The 25,523-nt window shown below is 42.3% G+C and overlaps 1 protein-coding gene across 1 annotated transcript in view; it reads right to left on the bottom strand.

The window, feature by feature from the left end:
• TSPAN33 (tetraspanin 33) overlaps positions 1–25,523 on the bottom strand; it is a 792,963-nt gene that overhangs the window by 584,318 nt on the left and 183,122 nt on the right. Inside the window, exon 2 of the mRNA XM_044088828.1 lies at positions 23,975–24,032. Coding sequence (XP_043944763.1) covers positions 23,975–24,032 — 58 coding nt within the window. The remainder of the gene's footprint in view (positions 1–23,974; positions 24,033–25,523) is intronic.

Genomic DNA, 25,523 nt, shown 5'->3' with positions numbered 1-25,523 from the left:
ACCCCTTGTCTTGTGTGAGAAGACCACCTGGTGAGGTAACTGGACTCTGGTAAGGGAAAAGAGAAGTGGGGGAACCACTACTGTCAGGGCCGAAAGGGAGTCACCAGCAAGATACTTGGTGTTCTTCCACACCTTGTGCAAGACCCTGGGAAGCAGAGGAAGGTAAGCAAACATACATTCTCTTCCAAGAAAAAATACATGGCTTCCACCTTCCATGCAAGTGGAATTAGGACTAACAGACAAGGACATTGTCTGCTCATAGGGGAGGTAAAAAGATCAATCTGAGGATTACCCAAATGGTGTAGTATGTCTGGAAACAAATCTCTTCGAAGCATCCATTTGTGAGTTTGTGTCCTGGACCTGCTCAGGAAATCCTGCCACAAATCTGTGTTCTCAAGAGTCATCTGAATGGGAATAACCAGATCCCAGGCCTGAAGGGCTATTCTGAAAGATAAGACTTTGTGCACCACGCCCCCCCCCCCTTGTTGAGGTACCAAACAAAAAAAAAGCTCAGAGTCTGAAAAAAACTTTATAGGGCCTGGAGACCAAAGAAAATAGAAGGCAAGAAAAGCAATAAGCACCCTCGTTTTTATACTGATGTAGTCTGACCTCTGATAATGTTGCCATAGACCCTGAACCCTCAGATTGTTGAAAGAAGCTCTCCGCCCCATGTCAGAAGCATTAGTGAACAGTTCTTGAGTAGGGGTAGGAGTCTGAAAAGGCAATCCCAGATTTTGTGAAATCTTCTGAAACCACCAGTGAAACTCGAGTTTGAGACAAGGACGTAATGGAACTGGAAACACCAGAGGGTGACAATGTGGAGCTAAACCACCTTCAGTTACCACTGGAGTTCCCACCTATGAAGCATGGCAAAGGGTAGCATGTGAATAGTAGATATCATTGTTGCTTGTCCGGTGGGAATAAAACAGACAAACTGTTGTAGGTTCAGTTCAAGCAGCTTTACTACACACAAACATCAGGAATGATGCTTTGTAATTTGGACTTATAAACCGACTACCACACTAATACATGTTAACACGCTGGCTGTTCTCTCAATATTGCACTGCTGCCTGCATGTGCTTACATCTGGAAATGCTTCTTAAAGGTGCATACACATGGTTGGATCTACATCCTCCCTCTTTGAGAAATAGTTTTATGTTGGCAAGACTAATCAGATGTTGAAACAGTGCATTTTACAACATATTGGCGCTATTAGGAATGGACTGGAGAGGAACGCATTATTCCAGCATGTTAAGGAATTTGTGGATCATAAGTTCTTTTTTATGGTGATAGATGGTATTAAGTCAAATATTTGGGGGGGGGGGGTGACATCAGGAATAACACAGAGGTGAAACAGACTAATTGGATAAAAGGTCTGCGAGTGGATATGCCCCCTGGCCTGAATGGTTACATCCCTTTGAAACCTATTCTGAAAGCTCGCAGACTAACAAAATAGTATATTCAAGTGTTTCTCTTATGTTAATAGCTATCCCTTAAACCTGTGTTTTATTTTGCAAGTATGTTTCCGGTTTAAAGAATGGTTTTACTAGCTATTTCTTGGTAGGATGTTTAATGCCTTCTGTTTTTAGATGATTCAAAACTCTTTTTAATATGTTAGTACTGTTCTTTGATGTGCTACAGATCTGTGCTTGCATTTTTAGTTTGCTAGCATGGGGCAGATTTCAAAATGTATTTAATTGTAGATTGCCTTTTAGTAATTATTTAATGCAATCAAGCTAATAATTCTATTGGTTTAATTGTTCTCATGAGATTATTGCTGATTTTGAGCTTTAAATATGTGCCTTCAGAGTTTGTATTTCATTGTGTTGGATCTGATGAAGGAATTGTTTCCAAAAGTGCTTATCCTGTATGCACTTCATTAAATTTTATGCTACGTGGTAGCCCTACTGTTTTTTTTTTTTAATTTTGGATTACTGCGTCTACAGAAGAGCTTTTGGTCATCTTCATGTTGTTTTATTTGACTTTTGTATATTGGTTCTTCACGACGAGATGCATGGCAGAATCTAACCACATCAATGGTGATTTGGAACTTGCTTACAGCCCAGATTTATCAGCATCTAAGCTTCTTCAATAGCGTGGGAAAGAACTGTTGAATTTGACTGCTAACCCTCTCCTATCCCTGTGTTTACAGCACTCTACAGGAGGTAATACATAATGAGAAAATGTACCTGATGATTTTTATAAACCGTATCATGATTTGGAGAAGGACTTATTTAATTATAAGTGGCTACAGTGGCAACACATGCATTTGAGGCATGCTTGCACTTTAGAATTATACCCAGGGGTCAATGAGTACTTCGTATGCCTTCTTATGGCATAGAATTCCCAGACTTACTAGCCAAGTGGCAAAATATAAATTTAGAATGTAGTTACAAATATATGGAACTGCTAATAGAGTACACTTCACCTCAGGAGAAAGAACCTACTAGGAGGACTGAGGTTCTACAGTCACTTTTACTTAATGAATTTGTACATTAAGAGTACACATTGAAGCTAGATTAACTGTTTCATAAAATCAGCATATATGATACACAATTACAGCAGCAGAAATCGAGAAAGCTAGAACGAGACTATGCAGATTTTGCATCTGGACATATATTTGTGTGGCCTAAGTGTGATGCACATAAACATCTTCCTGAAGCATCACACTCCACGAATGCATTGACTTTGAATGAGCAATGATTATCTGACATTAATATTGCTACTGTTGAGAGAGTTTCTGCAAGTAATTTTAACTAACAACCTGTTGCCTCTACTCAGCTTAGTCCAACTGTCAGTAATGTTTGTATGCTAAACAATGCTGCAGGAGTTGCTATGTCCACCAATAATGGCGTGACTTTGAACAATATTACTACGGTTTCTGCCTCACAGTCTGAGGATGAAAGGAGTCTGGGAGCCAGACCCAAGGTGGGCTCCACTTTTTTAAGAAACCCAGCACATATGCACTGAACATACATCCCCTGGTAGAGACATTTTTAATGATATGCGAGAGAGATTGAGGAATGCTACATCAACAATCAACATACACCAGGTCACTATAACTTGTCGCTAGAAGAGAGGTGTGCTTTGAATGATCTGATGCATGACAGTGACATCCTTGTAAGACCTGCTGACAAGGGTGGAGCGGAGGTGGTTTTGTTACTGCCAGATACTGCTCTGATATGCACTCCATGCATATATTGAAGTTGATAGATTATCACTGAGAAATATCATACAGAAGGTAAAATCTAATCTATATGATCTACTTATGTCCAGCTGTATATCCAAAGAATTGTATGAATATTTTGCAGTAGGACATCCAACTATTCCCATTATTTCAGGTTTACCTAAGGTGTACAAGAACCTTGTCAGCCCCCCTCTACGACCCATAGTAGCAGGGGATGGATGGATTACAGAGCTGCTCTCGATATGGTTGGAGAGGCAACTCAGACCAATGGTTGAGAACACTGCAACAGTTTTAAGAGACTCTGCACAGTTTCTCAAACAACTTTATGCATTTGCAGTAGCATTGGACACATAACCAGTCTGTTTACGGTCATTCCTAATGATGTTGGTTTAGATTTCATTAGCAATTATGAGAGATTCTCACTACTGGATAGAAATGTTAGGACTCATATCTGCAGTCTTCTGAAGATTATTTTTAATAATAATGTATTTTGTTTTGATGGCACTATTTACAGCGCAGAGGTGTTGATGTTTTATTGAAACTTGATACATATGGGAAGTTTAGTACAATGTTATTTCATAAGTCATGCTGGAAAAATGCATTGCTGCATAGGGGCAGCATGCACCCCCCTCATATTTTTCCTAATATTGTTAGCAATCAGTTTTTAAGAGCGTCCTGGCTGTGTACTCAGGAGGATATATTTCTCCATCAAGCTGAAAAGGCGGCTGCTAACTTAGATCAATGGGGTTATAAGAACAAACAAATTAATAGTATAGGTGACCTTAAAAATATGCACTATAAGAAAGGCAAACCATGGTTTTCCTCTAAACAAGGAGATAATTTGCCTGTAGTAACTCTAAAAAACAGTCAGAATACCATGTCTATAGAAGTGACTCTCGGCAAGTCGGTGATATTATACGTAGTAACTGGAAACTACTAATGGTGGACAGCAAGATTAGGGGAACAGTAGGAGATGCTCCACATTTTATGTATAAAAGGAATCATAATTTGAAGGATATGCTCTGTTATAAAAACATTTGATATGGTTAGTGCCATGCTTCAGAGTACTAAGAAAGGCACATTCTTGCAAGAGGTGCAAAGCTTGTGCATTTATTAAAAGCTCTAATATCTTTATACATCCTGTTACTAATAAACGGTATTGTTATAAGGGATATGCTTCTTGCAACAGTAAGAATGTGGTCTATATAGCCAGCTGTGATCACTGCATCTCGTTTTATGTTGGCTAGACTAATTAGATATTGAAACAGCGCATTTTACAACATGTTGACGCTATTAGGAATGAACTTGAGAGCAATACATTATTCCAGCATGTTAAGGAATTTGTGAATCATAAGTTCTTTTTTATGGTGATAGATAGTATTAAGCCAACTACTGGGGGGAGTGAAGTCAGGAATAACTTCTTCCTTCGGCTTCTCCCAGTTAGGGGTCACCACAGTGGATCACCTGTCCTCTCATGATTGGCAGTGGAGTTTTATGGTGTTGAGTTGCCAGCCCGGCACCCAACCTTCCACAGAAGGCAGGCACACACACACACACACACACACACACACACACACACACACACACACACACACACACACACACACACACACACACACACACACACACGCCTAGGGCCAATTTAGTGTGTCCAATCCACCTACAGCATGTCTTTGTGATGTGGGAGGAAACCGGAGCACCCGGAGGAAACCCATGCAACCACAGACAGGACATGCAGACTCCGCACAGAAGGCACACCAGCAGAGGATCGAAAAAGAGAACCTCTTGCTGTGAGGTGGCACCGCTAACCGCTGCACCGCCCCGGCTGCCCATCAGGAATAACACAGAGTTGAAAGATGAATTGGCTAGCTGATCTGCGAGCCGATATCCCCCCTGGTCTGAATGGTTACATCCCTTTGAAACCTATTCTGAAAGCTCGCAGACTATGACACAATGGTATATTCCAGTGTTTCTCTTATATTAACAGCTACCTCTTAAACCTGTGTTTTTATTTTGCAGGAATGTTTCTGGTTTAATGAATGGTTTTATTAGCTATTTGTTGGAAGGATGTTTAATGCCTACTGTTTTCAGATGATGCAAAACTCTTTTTGATATGTTAGTACTGTTCTTTGCAATGCTACAGATCTGTGCTTGCAGTTTGCTAGTATGGGGCAGATTTCAAAATGTATTTAATTGTAGATTGCCTTTTAGTAATTGTTTACCACAATCAAGCTAATTATTTTATTGGTTTTAATTGTTCTCATGAGATTATTGGTGCTTTTGAGCTTTAAATATGTGCCTTCGGAGTTTGTATTTCATCATGTTGGATCTGATGAAGTAAGCGTTTCCAAAAACGCTTATCCTGTGTGCATTTCATTACATTTTATGCTACGAGCCATGGTAGCCCTACTGTTTATTTCTTTGACATGCAATCATACAAAATCAGACACGTAAAACAATCATGTCCAGGTTGTTGTGTATTTTACACTAGGTCTAGAAATATGATCTGATCGTGCAACATAAAAGTCAAAACTGGACCTAGCAACGGTGACTGTCTTCAAGGAATGTTCAACTTTGGGGACAACTGGGACATCATCAGGAATGGGAATGGATATGGAGACATGTTCTTCAGTATGAACATTGTCCGGTTTGCTCTGAGATCTAGAGTCTGTATCACATGTACGATGCTGCGATACTATTTCCAATACAGGAAGATGCCTGAGGTTTCTCCTGTACTCTATATCCTCAGATTCCACTAAGTAGGATTTTGGCTCGGCACATTTACCTCTCATTTGACCAATTTGATCAAAAGCCTTTCGCCTTCTGCATCCTCACTGTTGTTCTTCATTTCAACAGATGAAGAAATCTGTTCACTTTATCATAGCTGGACTTCCGAAAAGAACACTTTTTAAAAAGTTGGGCTTTGATTGCTCTGTTGTTTTTAGCACTACATACCAACAAACTAGAACTAACTGGCAAGGTTGTTCTGGTTTGCCTAGATAGAATTCTCTGAGCAGGGGAGCCAAGTAGGTTGTCATGGAGTCTATTTCTGAGATTAAAGTAAATTCAAGAAGATATCGGTATTGTCATGCTTTGACCTCCCTAATTGCTTTGCACTCTGTACTGCACATTCAGCAAGGCCATTTGACTGTGGGTATTCAGGACTACTAATAACATGGATAAAGTCCCACTCTCCAGCAAATCTCAAACAAATTGACTGGTAAACTGGTACCATTGTCGGAAATAACAGTGTGAGGACTAACATGGACTGAGAAATGAGGTTTCATCTTAGCAATAACAGCACTGGATGTTAGGTTAGGTAGCAAATCAATTTCAAACCAGTTCGAATAAGAGTCTATCAACACTAAGTGTTCCACTCAAATATATCAGTGACTACTATTGACCAAGGTAGTTCAGGAATCTGGCTTAGCTGAAGTGGCTCTTTTTGCAAATGTGGCTTAGTACTGTTGCATACTGAACAAGAAGAAAGCACTTTATCAATGTCCTTTGATAGAGAAGGCCAAAATACTAGTCCCCTCATAGGTTCATAGGTAGATACTAGGCTATCTGATCTTCTTTTGGTAGTGCTGGAACCTGTGTGGCCACAATGCAAAATCTGAATGTATTCATGTTGTAAGGAAGTAGGAACAATAACATTGGGACCTTTAAAAATTATACCATCTTCCCTCAGCATCTCATCTCTGGATGGAGAATAAGGTTGCACTTCTGGCGGTACACAGGATTGCTTTGGCGGCCAACCAACATTGATGAAGTGGATCAGTTTTTGTCTAATCTCTCAGCTCATCAAGTCTCTTGATAGAAAAATTACACGCTTCCATTACAAAGTCAAAATTCTCTGCATCAACCTGTTTTGTGGTATTTCTGAGCGATCTGGAAAAGGTATCAGCCTGATAAAGAAGTCTGCCTTTTGTACAGACCATTTTAAAATTATACTTTTGTAATCTGAGCATCATTCTTTGTAGTCTTGCTGGAGCTGAATGCATAGGCGTCTTTAAAATAGTGACTAAAGGCTGACCAGTTTCGATTTGAATAGCTCGGCCATAAATATAATCATGGAACTTCAAACATGCAAACACAATTGCCAAGAGTTCCTTCTCAATTTAAGCATACTGCATCTCAGTTTGGGTAACAGTTCTAGATACATAGGCAAAAGGTCTGCCCTCTCGAAGAAGCACTGCAACAAGACCGAACTTTGAAGCATCACAGGAAAGAACCACTGGTTTGTGGACATCATAGTACCTTAATGTAGGAGGGTTGGCAACTTGCTGTTTGAGGTTATCAAAAGCTCTCTGGTGTTGTTCCAACCATGACCATGCAACATCTTTGTGTGTCAGCGCTCTTAAAGGCACTGACAACTCACTAAAGTCAGGGATACATTTAGTAATAGTTAACCATACCATGGAAACGCTGTAAGGCTTTGACATTGTCTGGAGCTGGCATATTAAGAATGGCTGCTTGTTTGGAAGGGTCTGGAAGTAAGCCTGTACTGGCAAATAAATGACCTACATAAGTAACTTCTGGCAGTCTGAATTTACAATTCAGATGATTGAGCTTTAAAATTCACATCACGAGCTCGGTTCAGAATTTTCCTGAGATTTCCGTCGTGCTCTGCTTCACCATCACCACCAACTATTAAATCATCCATTATTATTGCACATGGACAGCCCGAAATAATTTGCTCCATTGCACGCTGAAAGACTTCACTGGCAGAATTTATTCCAAAAGGCAACCTGAGGAATCTAACTACCAAATGGTGTGCTGAATGTAGTCAGTAGTGAAGATTTGCAATCAAGCATTACCTGCCAAAATAAACTCTGTGCATCTAGGACAGAAAAAACACTGAATTTTTCTTATGAGTAGCTACCATGGAAGACACCCACTTAGTCGGTTGTGACTGGACAAATCGCACCTTATGGCACCATTTTGTCTAACTGGACCTTGCCTTTGTCCTGCATAGCTACTGGAACTCTCCTTGCTGGTCTGACCACTGGACTGACTTCTGGATCTACCTTCATGGAGTACACAACTGGAAGTTTTCCTAGCTTGTCGTCAAAAATATCAGCATACTCTGAGAAAACAGCACCACTGAAGCTGGAACTGGGACATGTACTTACATTGTATTTTGGTAAAAGAAAGCAGTTTCATTCTTAACCGGTCTCAGAGACCCAGTAATGACTGCACAGGTCTTCTGACTGCATAAAACTTCAAGCTGTAACTATTCCCAGCCAAACAGCATGAAAGTACTACTGAGCCTTCGGTTTGAATCGCCACCTCCATAAAGCAACAAGCGAAGTTGAGTTGCTCACCAGCTCTCACACTCAAATGTTTCTGCTGACATTACAATACACTTTGAACCAGTGTTTACTCTGACCTCTGTGGGTTTACCATCGATCAGGACAGTACAAAATATTTTGCTCTTTTCAGTGTCCCAAAGCAAAATCTTTCTTAGTTTAGCATTATTAACACAACACACAAGCCTGTCCTTTATTAACTAGTCTTTCACATCACCAAATCTGCACATTTTAGCCTTATTTCTCAAGTCAGAAATATAAGCAGTAAAAGTTTCACCTGGCTTTTGGTCATTGTATAAAACAGTGCCTCTCTACTGTAACCCTTGTCTGGGGGTTGCACATTTCTCTAAATTTATGCTTCAAGCGCTCAGGTTTCTCTTGATTCAGCCGGTACAATATGATGCGTTTCCCCCTCTCCTGCATATACTGCTGGTGCATACACAAATGAATACTCTATTTCAATGGTCTCTGACCCAGCTAAGTTAGGAAAAGTGAATGCCCATGTACGTCCATCTTTATCAGGAAAAGCTGCTGTGTATAAAAATATCTTATTCCTGCTCAAATACTCTCCAGTTCTCAACATTATGATCAAATAGAAGTGAACTGGGCCTCTGCCATAACACACAGTAGTGAAGTTGCTTGGAATCATGTACAAACATATACCAGAAGTTGTAATTATGGCCAGTGGCACAACAGACTCTGAAATAACTGTGCTTTGCCAAACAAGTCTCCGTAGCACAAGAACACTCTAAAATCACTGTACTTTGCAAAACCACTCTATCAGTGTAAGAAATATTTTGAAATGATTGTACTTTGCGAATAAACTGTTCACAGCAGAAAAAGCTCAGAGTAAAACACTTCAAAATGAATGCACTTTGCAAATAAACTACACACAGCACAGAAACTCTTCAAATGGCTATACATTTTCTGAAATAACTTTGTACAGTGTAAGAAACACTTTGAAATGGTGGCATTCTGCAAATGTACACAGCACAAGAAGCTTTTCAAAATGGCTGTATTTTGACTGCACTTTGCACACACAGACATTTTGAACAACTCTAGTTATGCTTTGAATGGCTTCGGCCAATGTGAAATAGTAGTTTATGCCCAAAAGACGGTCATTTACTAAAAACATGCAGTCGCCTTGCTTTTTAAGCTTATTTTGCCTTTTTCTCATGCTTGTTATGCCCATTTAACCTCTTTATCATGCTCATTACACTTTCCTTGTGCTCGTTTTACTTTAAACATCCTTGTTATGCAAATCAGAGGTAATCCTGAGCCCCATAGGAATATTTCTGCTAGTTTTATCAAATATCGTGGTTTTGAACATTTCATTTAATTAATAATGCTTTTTGTGCCATTCGTTTGATAATACATTTTGTGTTACTCGTTTAATTAATAATGCGTTTTGTGCCTTACAAATGCTCCATTTCATTTTCTTTGCAAAATAAATCTGTGCAAATTTTGGTTACCTCAAGCTCGTTTCAGGCCATTTTTGATCATTTGAGCTCTGTATTACTCAACCAAGCTCAAGCTACCTTTACCCTTCACCTTCAACTCTGCACCTTGTGGCTTGATGAAGTTGTACTTTCAATCCCAGTTCTGACACCATGTCGCTCGTCTGGTCAGGATAAAACAGACCAACAGCTGTGGGTTCAGTTCAAGCAGCTTTGTTACATACAAACATCAGGAATGAGGCTTTGTAACTTATAAACAGACCGACTACCACACTCGTACATATTAACACTCTGGCTGTTCTCTCAAAATGGCACTGCTGCCTGCACGTGCCTACATCTGGAAATGCTTCTTAAAGGTATAACACACACACTGTTCTACAGCCATGAACCCCAAGACAATGACAAATTCCGTTGCAGGAATGAAAGAAATGGGATGCAGAGACTGGAAATAGGTTGTCAGAGTGATAACCTTTGTAGAAAGAACATAAGCCAACACTGGAATTGTTTGGATTCTGCAACCCAAAAAATATAGTCTTGAGGAGTCAAGCTTTACTTCTTGAAAATGAAGGCGAATTCCAGACTGCGAAAAAAGGGCATGATGAAGTGCAGATCCTCCAGAAGCAAGTCGTTCAGATATGGGAATATCTGAATTCCCTGAAGCCTGCAAAAGGCTATGACATGGGTCAGACATCTGGTGAGCATACCTGGGGCCAGAGAAAGACCAAAGGTCAAAGCAGAGAGCTGAAAATGAGAGGGAGAAAAAGAGAAATGTAAAATCTCCCTGAACCAAGGGTGAATGGGAATATGAAGATAAGAATCTTTAACTCTAGGGAGATCAGAAAGGCCTGTGGAATTAAGAGGAGTAACAGAGTCTGAAAGGAAAGTATCTATAAGGAAGGAATCTTTAGAAAAGTATTCAGAAAGGAAAGGTCTAGGACCAGCCTCAATGCTCCCTCTTTTTGGGAACCAGAAACACTCGGGAATAAAGTCCTATTCCTCTTTGGGAGTCTGGTGTGCGTTGAATGGTGCCCAGATCTAGTAAATCCTGCAGAACCCCAGAAAAATGTTGAAGCTGTTCTGAAGAGGTTGAGAAAGACCTGAGGAGAGGAGGGGACTTCCATATCATAAAATAACCATGAAGGACAATGGGCAGAACCCAGGAGTCTGACATAATTTGTTGTCAGAGAGGGAAAGCCTGAGAGACAAGGGAATCTGGCAGAGGGAAGGGGACAAAGTATGTCAGATGGAGGCAGATTCCCCCTGAAAATTGGGCTTTTGAGTTTTATAAGTCTGGATGGATTTATCACAGAACACACACTTGGGAATCCTCTTTGCCTTGTAAGGCTAATGAGGCTGCCTACACACAAAGGCAGACTTAGGATATTTTCTCTGAAATTTGGAAATGGGAGAAACAAAGATTTGTTTAAGATCCTGCATCACTTTACCTTCATCTTGTGGAGTCTTAAACAAGTCAGCAGCAGCCATACCAAAGAGATTCTGATTGCCTAAAGCAGCATCTAGGAGCTTGGCCTCATCACCAGGTAAAGCCTGGAGGTGAAGTGAAGAGAACTTCAAGACTGAACTAGCTCTAGAGGATGCATCAGCTGCATCACAACTACACCTGATGGAGTAACAGGCAACCTGAGAATTGGAACTCAACAGTCTTACTTTCAGAATCAGGAAGGTCAGACAACCCCCCCCCCCCCCAATTTGGCACAGAAGGACCAAAATGTACCTGGTCACATGGGGCTGAAAAGTAAAGTAATGTCCCTAAAGGCCAAAGTAGCAGAAGTGTACACTTTTTCCCAGCCTCTCCATAGCCTGTCTTTATCAGAAGGAAGAAGACACCACAGCAGAGTCTGAAAAATGACACAGGCCTCAGACACCTTATAAGAACAGTCAGACTTCTTGGGGGCTGGAGGCTGGGAATCAGGAGCCAAAGAGACAGCTACAAATGTATCCAAAAAGACACCCAACACAAAGGGGAAACAGAAGGTTTAGCAGATTCCATCTGCAACAACTCATAATACCCCTTTTGAATATCAGAGACTTGTGACCAGTCCCACTAAAAATGCTCCATCATGCAAACTACTGTGCCCTCAAAGGGCAACTCCTAAAAGGGAGAGCTAGGACTTAAGGAATCCTCTCCCCCAAATCCACAATCCACAGGAGAGTTAATTTTTGAGGAGTAAGACAATAATTTAATCTCCTAAATCCAGCTCCTCCTCATCTGAATAATCAGACTCCCTAGTCCTTTTGGCTGGAGAAAAAAGTCCAAGTAGAAACATGAACAGATACCCCCTGTGGTGGTCTTCAAGCCAGAGCATTGAACAAACCCTGTGTAAAATCCTGCCATTCCCCCTGAGCATCCTTACCTATGGTAGGAATGTGTTTACTTACCTGCTTCTTTAGTAGGATGTCCACTCTGACCAACGTAAGAGGCACTGAGCCATCAATAAGGGTACCAGGTACCTCTTCCCTAACCAGAATCTAGGGAATTCCCCTAGGCCCTTTCAAAGTGATCAACCACAGTTCTCACTCAACATAGTGGTGGATGTTTGCATTGCCTTCGAGGATGTGTGAAAAACTGGTTCCATTCTGACCTGCAACAGGGTCACATCAGAGGAAACTGCTGTTGGCACTAGACTGTCTTCACTCACCACAAGAAATACGTCCCAGTCAAGGCTGGACAGCAGCGGAATCAGACCAAGACTTTTTGGTCTTCTATGTAAGAGACTGCTTTATCTCAGAACAGGCAGATTCAGCATGGTACCTTGGGTCAAAGGTTTGAGGTGTTGGTTCTCAAGATAAATGGATGGCAAGGACAGATGGCTGACAAGTGTTTTAGGAAAAGAGCCCGACACTGGGCATGATCATGTGAAGCTCTCGGGCAGAATAAACACTTCTTGTGACAGTCTTTATGGGGAATCTGCCTCCCAGACTGACATTTTCCCTTCCTGGTCGATATGAACACTAAGTACACAAGGAAGAAAAAGAATGAACCCCAGTGGAGCACTTACCTGTAAACAGCTCAGTATAAACCAGTCCAGTGAAGGGCATCCAGACCGACATTCAACTGTCGACTTCAGACTGGTTGCAAAGAAGTTCTGAGTACAAACTGTGCATACATCAACTTTATGCCCTACTCTTGTGTAGAGAGCATACATCTGACATACGACACAGAGGATGTAAAGGCTTTAGTATACTAGCCAGATGTTGTGATGCCTTTGGCAGGAGATCCCTTATGCGATGAGCAATAGTGATAAGGACATCAATGTATCTACTTTGAAAGCACTCAAGTTGGCGAGCCTGAGAATAATAAAAACTGCTAAGGGAGGAGGCAAGATAAAAGACGTGCATGCATGTGACTAAACCTGTAGCACTACTAAACTAAAAAAGCTTCACATAACTGTTCACTTTAAAATATTTTAAACTTAAATGATGTTGCAACTCTACTCATCACATAATTCCTGTGAGCTCTATGACCCTCTTTGTAGCAAAATTGTTCACACCATTAGCCCAGGTCATGGCTGAAAAAAGGTGTCTCATACAAACCAACCAACCCAAGTAAAAAAGAAAAATGACTAACTGTAGGTTGTAAGGAAAGCTATGACAAAGAACATTAAAAGGTTATGTACCAGAGTGATCAATGTAGGAGCCTAAATATAATTTGTTTTTTGCATTACGTGCCCATTTTTCAACATCTTACTAAATACCATTAGAAATGGGCTTAAATCCCAGCTGTGACTGCTGTCCCATAAGCACAGTAGAGTAGCATGGGTGGGGCGAAGGGGGTATCTGTCCCAGATGCAGTGTTAGAGGACATGATTGAAAGCTTCTGGCTGCACTACTTAATACTTTTTCACTTTCTGAAACAAAATGCAGACACAGAAAGGTAGGGAAGATCTGACACAGCTGGGGGGGTGGAGGCTTGCATCTGTAGGAAGCCAATGGGTAGAAAAGTATCGATCGGCTTTCTTACAGCAAAGCTGAAGTCCTTTTTCTTTTTATGCTCTTCACATGAAGAGATGGGGGGGGGACTGGTATTTACAGCAGCAGCCTATCAGCTTTCTACAGTAAAAGCCAAAGCCTATTTTTTTTTTTCTTACTTCACTTGAATGGGGGGGGGGGGGCGGGTGTAGGTAGGTGAACGGTGCAAAAACTGTAGCAATAGGCTTTCTAAAAGGCCATAGTCTTTCTTGACTCTTCACATGAACAGGCGAGGGTGGGTGTGTGGATTCTTAGGAAGCTGATGAAGTGCCAATCGACTTTCTTAACCCCCCCACATACACTTTTTTTTGTTTTTTGTTTTTTTTACTCTTCACTTGAGGAGCTGAGTGGGGTGAGGCATTACTTCGGGGACCAGAAAATACAGTTGTGTACACTTACCATAAATGTACATATTCGAGTGTACTCACTGTTGCAGTCATCACACTTGGGTTATCTGCCTGCAGGTAGCCCTCAGTCGGCTCGAATACTGGTGCAAAATCTGCTCAATTGATGGTTTTGTGGGAGGCAAAGAGCTCCACCTCTGGTGTCGCCCACCCGTTGATTAGAAGTTTGAATGAGTTGGGTTCCAGTTTCCACTCGTGTGGGTCCAGTAGATTTCTGCTCAAGTCATCTGCCAGTGAATTTTGTTTGCTTGGCAGGAATTGAGCTTGCAGGTGCACTTGGTTGCTCAAGGCTGTGTTCCACAGGGTCATGGCTAACCTGCAGAGTGGGTAGGAATTACTTCCCCCCTGCTTGTTTATGTATCACATAACTGTGGTGTTGTCTGTCTTTATCAAGAGTTGAACTGGAAGGATACGGTATTTGAAGGCTGTAACAGCATTCTGTACATCTAACATTACTTTTTGATTGATATGCAGGTGAATTTGTCCTGGGCTCCCTTTGCCTTGAATGCATTTGCCTGCCATGTGAGCCCCCCATGCGTAGTCTGATGCGTCTGTTGTCAGGTTTGGGCGGCGAGGGGTTGAAGGAAAGAAAGTCCCTTGTTGTGGTTGCAAGCCTCTGTTCACCAAAGGAACTCTGCCCTTAGACAAGGAATGATAGGAATCAGTGTTTCAAGTCCTGAGAATGTTGATACCAGAGACTTTTTAGTACCGCTGAAGTTTCCTCATATGCAGTCTTGCATATGGAATTAGTAGAATGCATGAGGCCATGAACCCTATGGCTTGCAGTATTTTTCTTGCAGATAGCTAGGTTTTGGTGGCCATAAGTTTTAAGTAGTTTGTCAAATGAACCTGCTTTTCTGGAGTGAGGAATGCCATCTGGGAAGTTGTGTTCAAGCTTGCTCCCAGGAATACAATCTTTTGGCTGGGCACCAGATGTGATTTCTTTTCATTGATGGTGTACCCCAGAGAGGTTAGAAGTCTCTTTACAAATGCCAGGTGCTGAAGCAGCAATTCCTGACTGTCCGCCTGAATCAGGCAATCGCCCAGTATCGGTAAATTTGAATATTTCTCTGCCATTATGCAATGGCTGGAGCCAGGCACTTTGTGAATACCCTGGGCACAGTAGATAAGCCAAAGGGAAGTGCAGAGAACTGACAGTGCATAGCACCTGCCCTGAAACGTAGCTATTTCCTGCAATATTCCCTTATGGGAATGTGCAGATAAGCTTCTTTTAAGTCTAGGGTGACTAGCCAGGAGTCCTTGGCTAGCATAGGAAGCAGCTGTTGTAGTGTAAGCATTTTGAATTTTGGGACCACCAGGAAGGTGTTGAGAATGGACAGATCCAGGATAGGGCGCCATGAGCTCTCTTTTCTGGGCACCAGGAACAGTCTCAAGTAGAAACCCTGTTCCGTTTGCTCTACTGGAACAGGTTGAATAGCCCTGATACTGAGAAGAGAAAGTACTTGCTTTTGAGCCCTTGCCCATTAGTTTGAAGGAAGGTCTGGCAACCCGATTGGGGTTGGCAGTGAGTGAAAGTAGAATCTGTATCCCTGGGATACAATGTTCAGGACCCATCGGTCCTGGATAATGGACATCCAGTTTTTTTGTATGCAGAGCGAGTTTTCCTCCTAGGGGTGCAAGTACTTGGGCATGGCTGGGAAGGATGATAGACACGTCACTGGGATTTTTTTTCCATAGGGGGTGGCTTACCACTCCCTGTTTTTGAGGTGGGAGCACTCCATTGCTTAGATCTCTGCATACTCGGAGACTGTAGTCTTGGTGGTTTGTTGCCCCTGGGTTTGGACTGAGAAGGCCTGGGAGGGACTGGAAAGGATCAGTTTTTAGAAGGCCAATGGCTACTGAATCTAGGTGGCTGTACCTGTAAAAAATCTTTAGCCTTTTCCTCCATCTTTTTAAGAACTTCTTCTGCTTTTGTGCCAAACGTTCCTGGTTTAATGGAGCATCTAGTAATTTTGCTTTGACATGGTCTGGCAAGATTTGTTTCTTCAGCCAAGCATGTCTTCTCAGTACAGACCCAGTGACAGCAGCCCTTCAAGATGCTTCTAATTCATCAAAACCACACTGCAAGGTATATTTTTACCAACTTGGTTTGCAGAATGCATTAACTCTTGTAAATCTTTATTTTCTGCACAATCTGGAAGCAACAACATTTTGTTTAATTAGTTCCATAATATGCTGCTAGTACCTCAACATGTGAAACTGGCAATTTAAAGCCCTTATGGCAAGAGCTGCAGAGATATATACCCTTCTGTCTAAAGCTCTAGAATCCCTGTCCGAAGGGGTAGGGTTTTTGGTTGTAGTAGCCTTAATACCTTTAGGTCCCTGTGAAATGGACTCTGGAGCTGCAGTGGGATTCTTAAAGAGAAATGTGTGAGAGTCAGGTACTCTGTAGTATCTGTCAGGCTTTCTAGGAGCTGGTGGTAAAGTAACAGGAGTAAGACTGGATTCCATGAAGACATCGTCTACAATGTCCAGGACAGGGGGTATAGCTAGAGGCCTGTGCTGAGGCAAGTCTAAAAATTCTGCGAGTCTCTTTTTGGACTGTGGATAATCCTGGCATTCCCAGAGGAAATGCTCTCTTAAGGTATGTAAGGTTTCACCAAAAGAAAAGTCCTCTGGAGGGGAGGCAGAAGGAATGGAATCCACTGCATCTAAATCCTCATTAGGTAACCAATGGAATGTCCTGGTAATTAGAGGGATTCAGAGTCAATGGACTCATGGTCTGTAGAATCAGAAGGAAAATCAATCCTTTGCCTTTTAAGAGGGGAAAGGCTGGCTTCTCCTAATTAAAGTTATAAGGTCTTCAGCCATTCTAAGCATTTTTTCTGTGGCATGGGAGCTTCAGCATGTGTTCTGGTCGTCGTTTTTCTAGGTGTAGTGCGAACTCTAGGCCTGAGAAATGAAGTAGATGATTTAATATGAACATCGGAAGGTCGGAATACACCCTAAGAAGCCGGTGCCTGCAGAGGCTCCGGACCCATCCAAGGTACAGACATGCGCAGGTTCCACAGTTGAAGAAGCATCTCACGGCATACCAGACTCCGAATGGATCACAGCAGAGGCCTGCGAAAATGCAGAAGTGGGAATCAGGCTGTGAAAGCACCTCACAAAGTACCGGCAAACTGGCGACTAGCTTAACGAAGCTTCGTCAGCAGCTTTGGACCTATGCGGTCTGTCTTTATCCTTACCTTTATTCAGAAGATCGGTCGTTGGATGGCTTACCGAAGCCATTTTGGAATATGGAGAATGAGAGCGAAAGAAATTAGCGACAAAGATAACCAGACGACAAATAGGGCGTTAAACAAGGCACAAAACCTACAGCGAGGAACGTTGTAGTCTGGGCCTAAACAAGTGACGCAGTAAGAATGAAAATCTCTGCGAGGTATTTGCTTTCCACAGGCAAGACAATTGTTAACTTTTTCTGACATCGGTTAGGAGCAAGAAAAAAGGATCCCCTACGGGGTACTTAGCTTTAGAAGACTTCAGGTTTGAAACTCGAAGAAGAAAAATTTCAGGTAGTGGCCAAGCGGCACATGCAAACTGCTTCTGCTTCGGGCCCCCGCATGGCAAGAAAAGCTGATGTAATGGCGTCGGCTTCATGTTTGTATTATACCCCTGACAACCTGACGCTATGGAAGAGCTGACAGCATCCGACGTAGAAATCCCAAGACTCTGGTATTCGGGCCAACTGAGGGTTACCTGCAGGCAGATAACCCAAGTGTGATGACTGCAACAGTGAAATACGAAGAAAGTACAGTTTTATACCTACCATAAATGAAGATGTTCGAGTGTATACACTGCTGCAGTCATTAAACTTGGGGTATCCTGCCGTCAGGTGGCTCCCCAGTCGGCCTGAATTACAAAGTCTTGGTCCGGCGTCGGTCGCTGTCGCCTCCTCCCTGACATCAGTTACGACAGGGGTATAGAAGATGCAGCCGACGCCATTTTCTTCAGTTTTTCTTGCCCCAGATGTCAGGTGCCCCCAAAAAGGTAGGCCATTCAAATTGCTAATAAAACATACATAAGAAAAGCAATCAACAACTTTCAGTTACCAGCAAATACTCCCCATAGGTAGTAAAGGGTAGAAGACATAGGTACGTACCAGCAAGTAAGAGGGGTAGGAGGGAGGGTAACCTGGACTGCAGCAGTGTATACACTCGAACATCTACATTTATGGTAGGTACAAAACTGTACTATGTTCATCGTGTTACACTACTGCAGTCATTACACTTGGGTAGAATCCCAAAGCTGAGGTAGGGTGGCTGGTTCTATAAGGCATTAGGGGTGGCTATAAGGCCCTGCAGCACTGCAGTGGCGAAGCCAGCTCTGGATTTAGAGTACAGAGGCAGATGGTAATGCTTGGTGAAGGTATGTACAGAACTCAAAGTTGCTGCTTCCAAAATGTCCTTGGTAGGTACTCCTCTGAGGTAGGAAGTGGCTGTTGCCCTGGTGGAGTGAGATCTAATGCTGTTAGGTACAGATTTCCCATGGTGTGTATAGCAGAAACGTATACAGTGTCCTATCCATTTTGAAATAGTCTGTTTTGAAATGGCTTTTCCCTGTGCTCCTGCAGCATATGCTACCAATAATTGCTCAGATTTTCTGAAAGCTTTGGTTTTGTCCAAGTAAAAGCGTAACTGCCTGTGAATGTCCAAAGAATGCTTTAGTCTCTCCCCTTTATTCTGTGGATTTGGATAAAAAGCTGGTAAGTGAATAGTTTGGCTTAGAGCCACACTTGATACCACCTTTGGCATAAACGTAGGGTTAGTTCTTAAAGACACCCTGTCTTGTTGGAAAATGATGAAAGGTTCCACTGCCATTAGTGACTGTAATTCTGAAACTCTTCATGCTGATGTTATTGCCAGGAGCAGAGCAGTTTTCCAAGAGATACATTTTAAATCTGCTGCGTTAGCTGGCTCAAAAGGAGGTAAAGTTAATTTTTCCAACACGAAGCTGAGGTCCTAAGTTGGAGTAGGTGCTCTACGGGGCGGTCTTACATTTTTAGCCCCTCTGAGGTACTGTTTTAGCAAAGGATTAGAGAAAATTGGTGGATCCGTGTTGTAATGAGCAGAGATGGCAGAGGCATGGATTTTGATGGAAGAAAAGGAGAGGTCTTTGTCCAGCATCTCAGTTAAATATTGTAGTATCTGAGGAATATTTGGGACAAGAGGGTCAAGGCTGTGAGCCTGGTTCCAGGCACAGAATCTCTTCCATTTATCCGAATAGGCTTTCCTGGTACTAGGCCTTCTGGCCTCCAGAATAACATCCATAACAGCTTTGGAAAGAAGCATTGCTTGCTTGACTAAGGAATCTTCCATGCAGCCAGGTTTAAAGTCTTTAGCTGGCTGTGAAGTATCTGATTGTTGTGCTGAGTCAGTAGATGTGGTATTTGAGGCAAAATCCAGGTTTGTCCTTGTGCTACGTTCTTTAAGATTGGGTACCAGCGCTGGCGTGGCCGGTCTGGTGCAATCAGGATCATCTTTGGCTCTTCTTGCCTGGCTTTTATCAGTACCTTTGGAAGGAGAGGTAGTGGTGGGAAAGCATATACTTTTAGGTTTTTCCAGCTGAATGAGAGGGCATCCACTTTCCATGCTTGTTAAGTCCTTGTGCAGAATTTCTGTAGCTGGCAGTTCATTGGGGATGCAAACAGATCTATGTCCGGGCTCCACCATTTTTGTGTTATCATTCTGAATATTTGTGGATTCAATTCCCATTCGTGGGGATCCATGATGTTTCTGCTTAAGTCGTCTGCCAGCATGTTTTTCTCTCCTGGCAGGAATTGTGCTTGCAGATGAACTTGATAGTTTAGAGCTGTGTTCCACAAGGTCATGGCTTGTCTGCAGAGGGGATAAGAGTGAGTGCCCCCTTGCTTGCTTATGTGCTACATAACTGTGGTGTTGTCTGTCTTTAGTAGTAGTTGTCCTGGATGCAGCAGGTCATTGAAGGCTATAAGGGCATTTTGTACAGCTAGCATCTCTTTTTGATTGATGTGAAGATGCCTTTGTTCTGCGGGCCACTTGCCCTGAATACATTTTCCTGCCATGTGTGCTCCCCAGGCATAATCCGACGCATCCGTTGTCAGTGTTTGCCTGGCTGTGGGTTGAATAAAAGGCTGTCCCTTGTTGAGGTGACAAGCTTGAGCCCACCATCGAAACTCCTGTTGAAGGCAAGGAATTAGTGGTATAACTGTTTCCAAACATTGACAGTGTTGAGACCAGACACTCCTTAGGTACCATTGTAGTTTCCTCATATGCAGTCTGGCATATGGAATTAGTAGTATGCAAGATGCCATGTAACCAAAGGTCTGCAGAATTTTTCTTGCAGGGAGATGGGTTCTTGTTGCCATCAATTGAAAATATTGAGTCAGTTGTCCTTGCTAAGGACATCTGGGCCGTTGTATTCAAGCTGGCACCCAGGAATATTATCTCTTGTGAGGGCACTAGTTTTGATTTCTTTTCATTTACTGTGTACCCTAGGCAACTTAATAACTTTTTTACAAACGCCAGATGCTTTACAAGAATGTCCTTGCTCTCTGCTTGAATCAGGCAGTCGTCCAGGTACGGATAAATTTGAATTCCTTTCTGTCTGCAAAATGCAATTACTGGTGCCAGGCACTTTGTGAAGACCCTGGGCGCAGTAGATAAGCCAAAGGGCAGTGCAAAGAATTGATAGTGCATTGAACCAGCTATGAATCTGAGGTATCTTCTGCAGTTTTGTCTGATAGGGACATGCAGGTATGCCTCCTTGAGGTCCAAGGTTACGAGCCAAGCTGTCTTGCCCAGCATGGGAAGATGCTGCTGTAGTGTCAGCATTTTGAATTTCGGAACATCCAGGTAAGTGTTTAGAGAAGAAAGATCCAGAATAGGCCTCCACGCTTTGTCCTTTCTGGGAACCAGAAAGAGTCTTGAGTAAAATCCTTGTCCTTGCTCCTGTGATGGTACCTTTTGAATAGCTCTCATGTCCATGAGTGCTGTAATTTGTTTTTGAGCCTCTGCCCATTGATTTGGTGGCAGATTTGGCATTCCTTTTAACCTTGGCAGAGTGTGAAAGTGGAACCTGTAACCTTGAGATACAATGTTGAGAACCCATTTGTCTTTGGTGATCATATGCCAATTGTGATAGAAAAGTGCCAGTTTTCCTCCCAAGGGGGCTGCCAAGAGAGAGCTGTTTGGCAGCTGTAGTGGGAAGTCATTGGGGCTGTTTTTTATATGGTTGGGTCCTGTCTTCCCCTTCTTTCTGGCCTGATGTAACCCATTGTCGAGGCCTGTAAGGACCTTGTGGTTGACCTCTACCTCTTGGATGTCTGCATCTGCCCCTTTGAGGTCTGCCTGTAAATGGAAAGGACCAATTTTTTGTTGGCCAATTTCTACTAAATCGAGGAGGCTGAACCTGTAAGAAATCCTTCACCGTTTGCATTGATTTTGCCTTATCCTCCATTTTCTTTAATACCTCTTTTGCCTTAACTCCAAATAACACATCCTGCTGCAAAGGTACATCCAATAGTTTTGCTTTAATATGATCTGGTAACGTATGTTCTTTTAACCAAGCATGTCTTCTAATGACAGAACCTGTAACTGCTGCTCTACAGGAGGCCTCTAAAGAATCAAAACCACATTGCAAAGTATGTTTTCCCACTTGTTCAGCTGCATGCAATAAATCCTGCATTTCCTTAAAATTAGGAGGATCTGAATCTGAAAGCATGTTTTTGTTTCAACTGAGACATCAAAAATTGCTGATATTTTAACATGTGAAACTGGCAATTTAAGGCCCTCATTGCTAAAGTTGCAGACGTATATACTTTCTTCCCCCATCTACCTAATGCTCTGGAATCTCTGTCAGATGGGACTGGATTTTTTGCTGATGAGGCCTTAACCCCTTTGGGTCCCTGAAAAATAGTTTCAGGGTCAGCCACAGGGATTTTATAAAGAAATTTGTGTGAGTCAGGGACTCTGTAGTATCTATCAGGCTTAACTGGGGCTGGGGGTAAAGAATCAGGATTTAAGTGGATTCAGTATACACATCATCCACAATATCTAACACTGGCGGAAAAGCAAGGGGTTTGTGTTGAGGTAATAAAAGGAAGTCTCTGAGCCTTTTCTTGGATTCTGAGTAATCCTGGCCTTCCCAATGGAAATGCTCCCTCATGGTATGTAAGGTTTCCCCAAAGGAGAAGTCCTTAGGCGGAGAGGCTGATGGAATTGATTCCTCAGCATCTGAATCCTCATAAGGGGGTAAAGAGTATCCTAGGTCTGAGGATGAATCTGAAGAGATGGATACCTGGTCGGATGAGTCATAGTCTGCATCCTGTCTAGGCCTTTTATCAGGAGGGGGATGGGACCCCCTGATCAGAGTGATTAGGTCTTCGGCCATTTTAAGCATTTGTTTCTTAGGCATGGAGGCCTGTCCTGGAGAATTCTGTATTTGTTTCTTTGTTTTTAAAGGAGGTTTAGATTTAGCAGAAGATTTAATGCTTAACTGAGTAGGTCTGAAAACACCCTCTGAAGCTGTGGGTTGTTCAGCTACTCCGAATCCCTCTGAAGGGTTAGTTTCAGTAGGCTGAAAATCTTGTGCATCCGAAGGCCCAGCCATCTCCACGTGGGAGTCAGAGGCGGCCTGTGGTTCTACAGAAGCGGTCGTCAGGGGCTGCAAAGGCGCCTCGCTGAGAACCGGCGACTGGCCTAGAAGAGGCTTCGTCGTCTGTTTTGTGCCTCGGATGCCTATCCTTGTCTTTGTGCTTTTTATGTATTCCGGTCGTCGGAAGTTCTGACGGCATGGTGTAATTGAATTTTCTGCCAAAATAATGTCAGGCAAAATCAAACCGACATTTAATAGTGCGCTTGTTAAACCTAGCGCAAAACCGACAACCAGTGACGTCGTGGTCTGGGTGGGGCCTAGGCATGGGATACAATAAGAATGGAAATCCTTATGAGGTATTTGCTTCCCACAAGAAATACAGTTATTAACTTTTACTGACATCGATCTGAGGCAAGAAAAAGTTTCCCCAATGGGGTACTTAGCTTTGCAGAAGACTTCGGTTCTGGATTCGGAATGAAAATCTCAAGAGTCGGCCGACCGGCACATGCAAACTGCTTTTGCTTTTGGCACCACGTGGCAAGGAAGACTGAAGAAAATGGCGTCGGCTGCATCTTCTATACCCCTGTCGCACTGACGTCTGGGAGGATGCGACAGCAACCGACACCGGACCAAGACTTTGGAACTCAGGCCGACTGGGGAACCACCCGACGGCAGGATAACCCAAGTGTAATGACTGCAGCAGTGTAACATGATGATCATCATCTGGGTACTACATTAGCTCTGCATAACCAATTGTTTGCTTATTTCCAAACTGCCCGAAACAAAAAGATGATGTTAATGAAACTAGTGCTAGATAACAGGTAGTCCTCATATTTCCTGAGACACAACTTGGTGGGAAAAAAAATACAACAGTTTTTGTTTTGTTCCCATGCATAATACAGAGGCGTACAGCTATAAAATCCTGTGCAGTTGTAATGCTTGATGTCGTGATTTGTTCTTGGGGTAAAGCAGTTATAAAGAGCTCTGCACACTACATAACATGCAGTAAAGACTTATTCTTCAACTTACCTGCGTGTTTCCCAAATCTTGCATAGATCCCAATGCCAGTCAACAACACTGCAATCATCTGCAAAAGAAAAGAAAAAAATGAAAAATCCCTTGGTCTACATCATGCACCAAATACTTTACTAATCCTATTGGCTGGGTATGCTTGGTCTACATCATGCACCAAATACTTTACTAATCCTATTGGCTGGGCATGCTTGGTCTACATCATGCACCAAATACTTTACTAATCCTATTGGCTGGGTATGCTTGGTCTACATCATGCACCAAATACTTTACTAATCCTATTGGCTGGGTATGCTTGGTCTACATCATGCACCAAATACTTTACTAATCCTATTGGCTGGGTATGCTTGGTCTACATCATGCACCAAATACTTTACTAATCCTATTGGCTGGGTATGCTTGGTCTACATCATGCACCAAATACTTTACTAATCCTATTGGCTGGGTATGCTTGGTCTACATCATGCACCAAATACTTTACTAATCCTATTGGCTGGGTATGCCTATGGATCACAGTAACTAAAAAATTGTAAAGGAAGAAAACAACAATTAAAGATGATCTCCAATGGTGTTTTCTAAAACTGCTTTTCAACTGAACAGTGGTCACACAAGCAAACATGTTGAAAAATGTCTATTTACTGTAACAAAATGTAATTTTAAATACTCTGAGACAAAAAGGGTCTTCTGTCCTGCAGAACAAGTTCTTTTCCATACTACCATTTAAATGACTGCTGTACTGAAATCATACCCTTTAATACCTTGCGCCCAGGGTGGCTGCCCCCTTCACCCCACTTTAGCTATGCTTCTGGTGCTAATTTGTTGTAAATGTAATATCTACATAATTATAAAGTAATTAGGTAACTGCCAACCATTACATTAACTGTTTAGCAAACAAAACAAAAAAAAAAAACACTACCACTGCTAAATTAACAAGCTGGTAAAAATACATTAGAACTGTGTAACCATTACAACTAACCTTGATTACATACTTGCCCAATGATATAATTAAGTGCTGCCTGCATGATATAATTAATGCAAGAAAGAAGATATGCTAACAAGGCTTCCAAGTTTGGAGGTTAGATAAAGTTTTTTCTTAAAAACGGTACTCTCAAAAAATGTGCATTTCTATGCATAAAGCTGCACGAGAACACTTGTAAAATTTAAGAAAAAAAATGCCTGTGATCTTTAAACCTAGGTAACCAGCTGAATGACACACTGCCCTACACAATATTTCAGAGTTAGTGTACATCAGGATTAAATTTCACATAAGCTGTATTTTATGTAAGACAACCTCTTGTTTTCTTAAAGTAGTCTCCAGAGCCGTGGACGATGGTAAGGAGGTCCGCACAGCCTATCTGGACCTCGCCAAGGCCTTTGACACCACCCCCCACTCTGGAATCATAGATACTTACTAAGCTGGGCATTAATCCCTACGTCACTTGATGGGTTGCCAACTGGCTTACTGACAGAACCCACACTGTAAAAGTAGCCGACTCCAAATCCAGCTCCAGACAAGTGACTAGTGGAGTACCTCAGGGTTCAGTCC

This window comes from Protopterus annectens, chromosome 11.part0, assembly GCF_019279795.1.
Source record: "Protopterus annectens isolate FY-2018-M chromosome 11.part0, PAN1.0, whole genome shotgun sequence".
NCBI classification, from domain to species: Eukaryota; Metazoa; Chordata; order Ceratodontiformes; family Protopteridae; genus Protopterus; species Protopterus annectens.
This window is presented reverse-complemented; position numbering and strand designations above follow the sequence as displayed.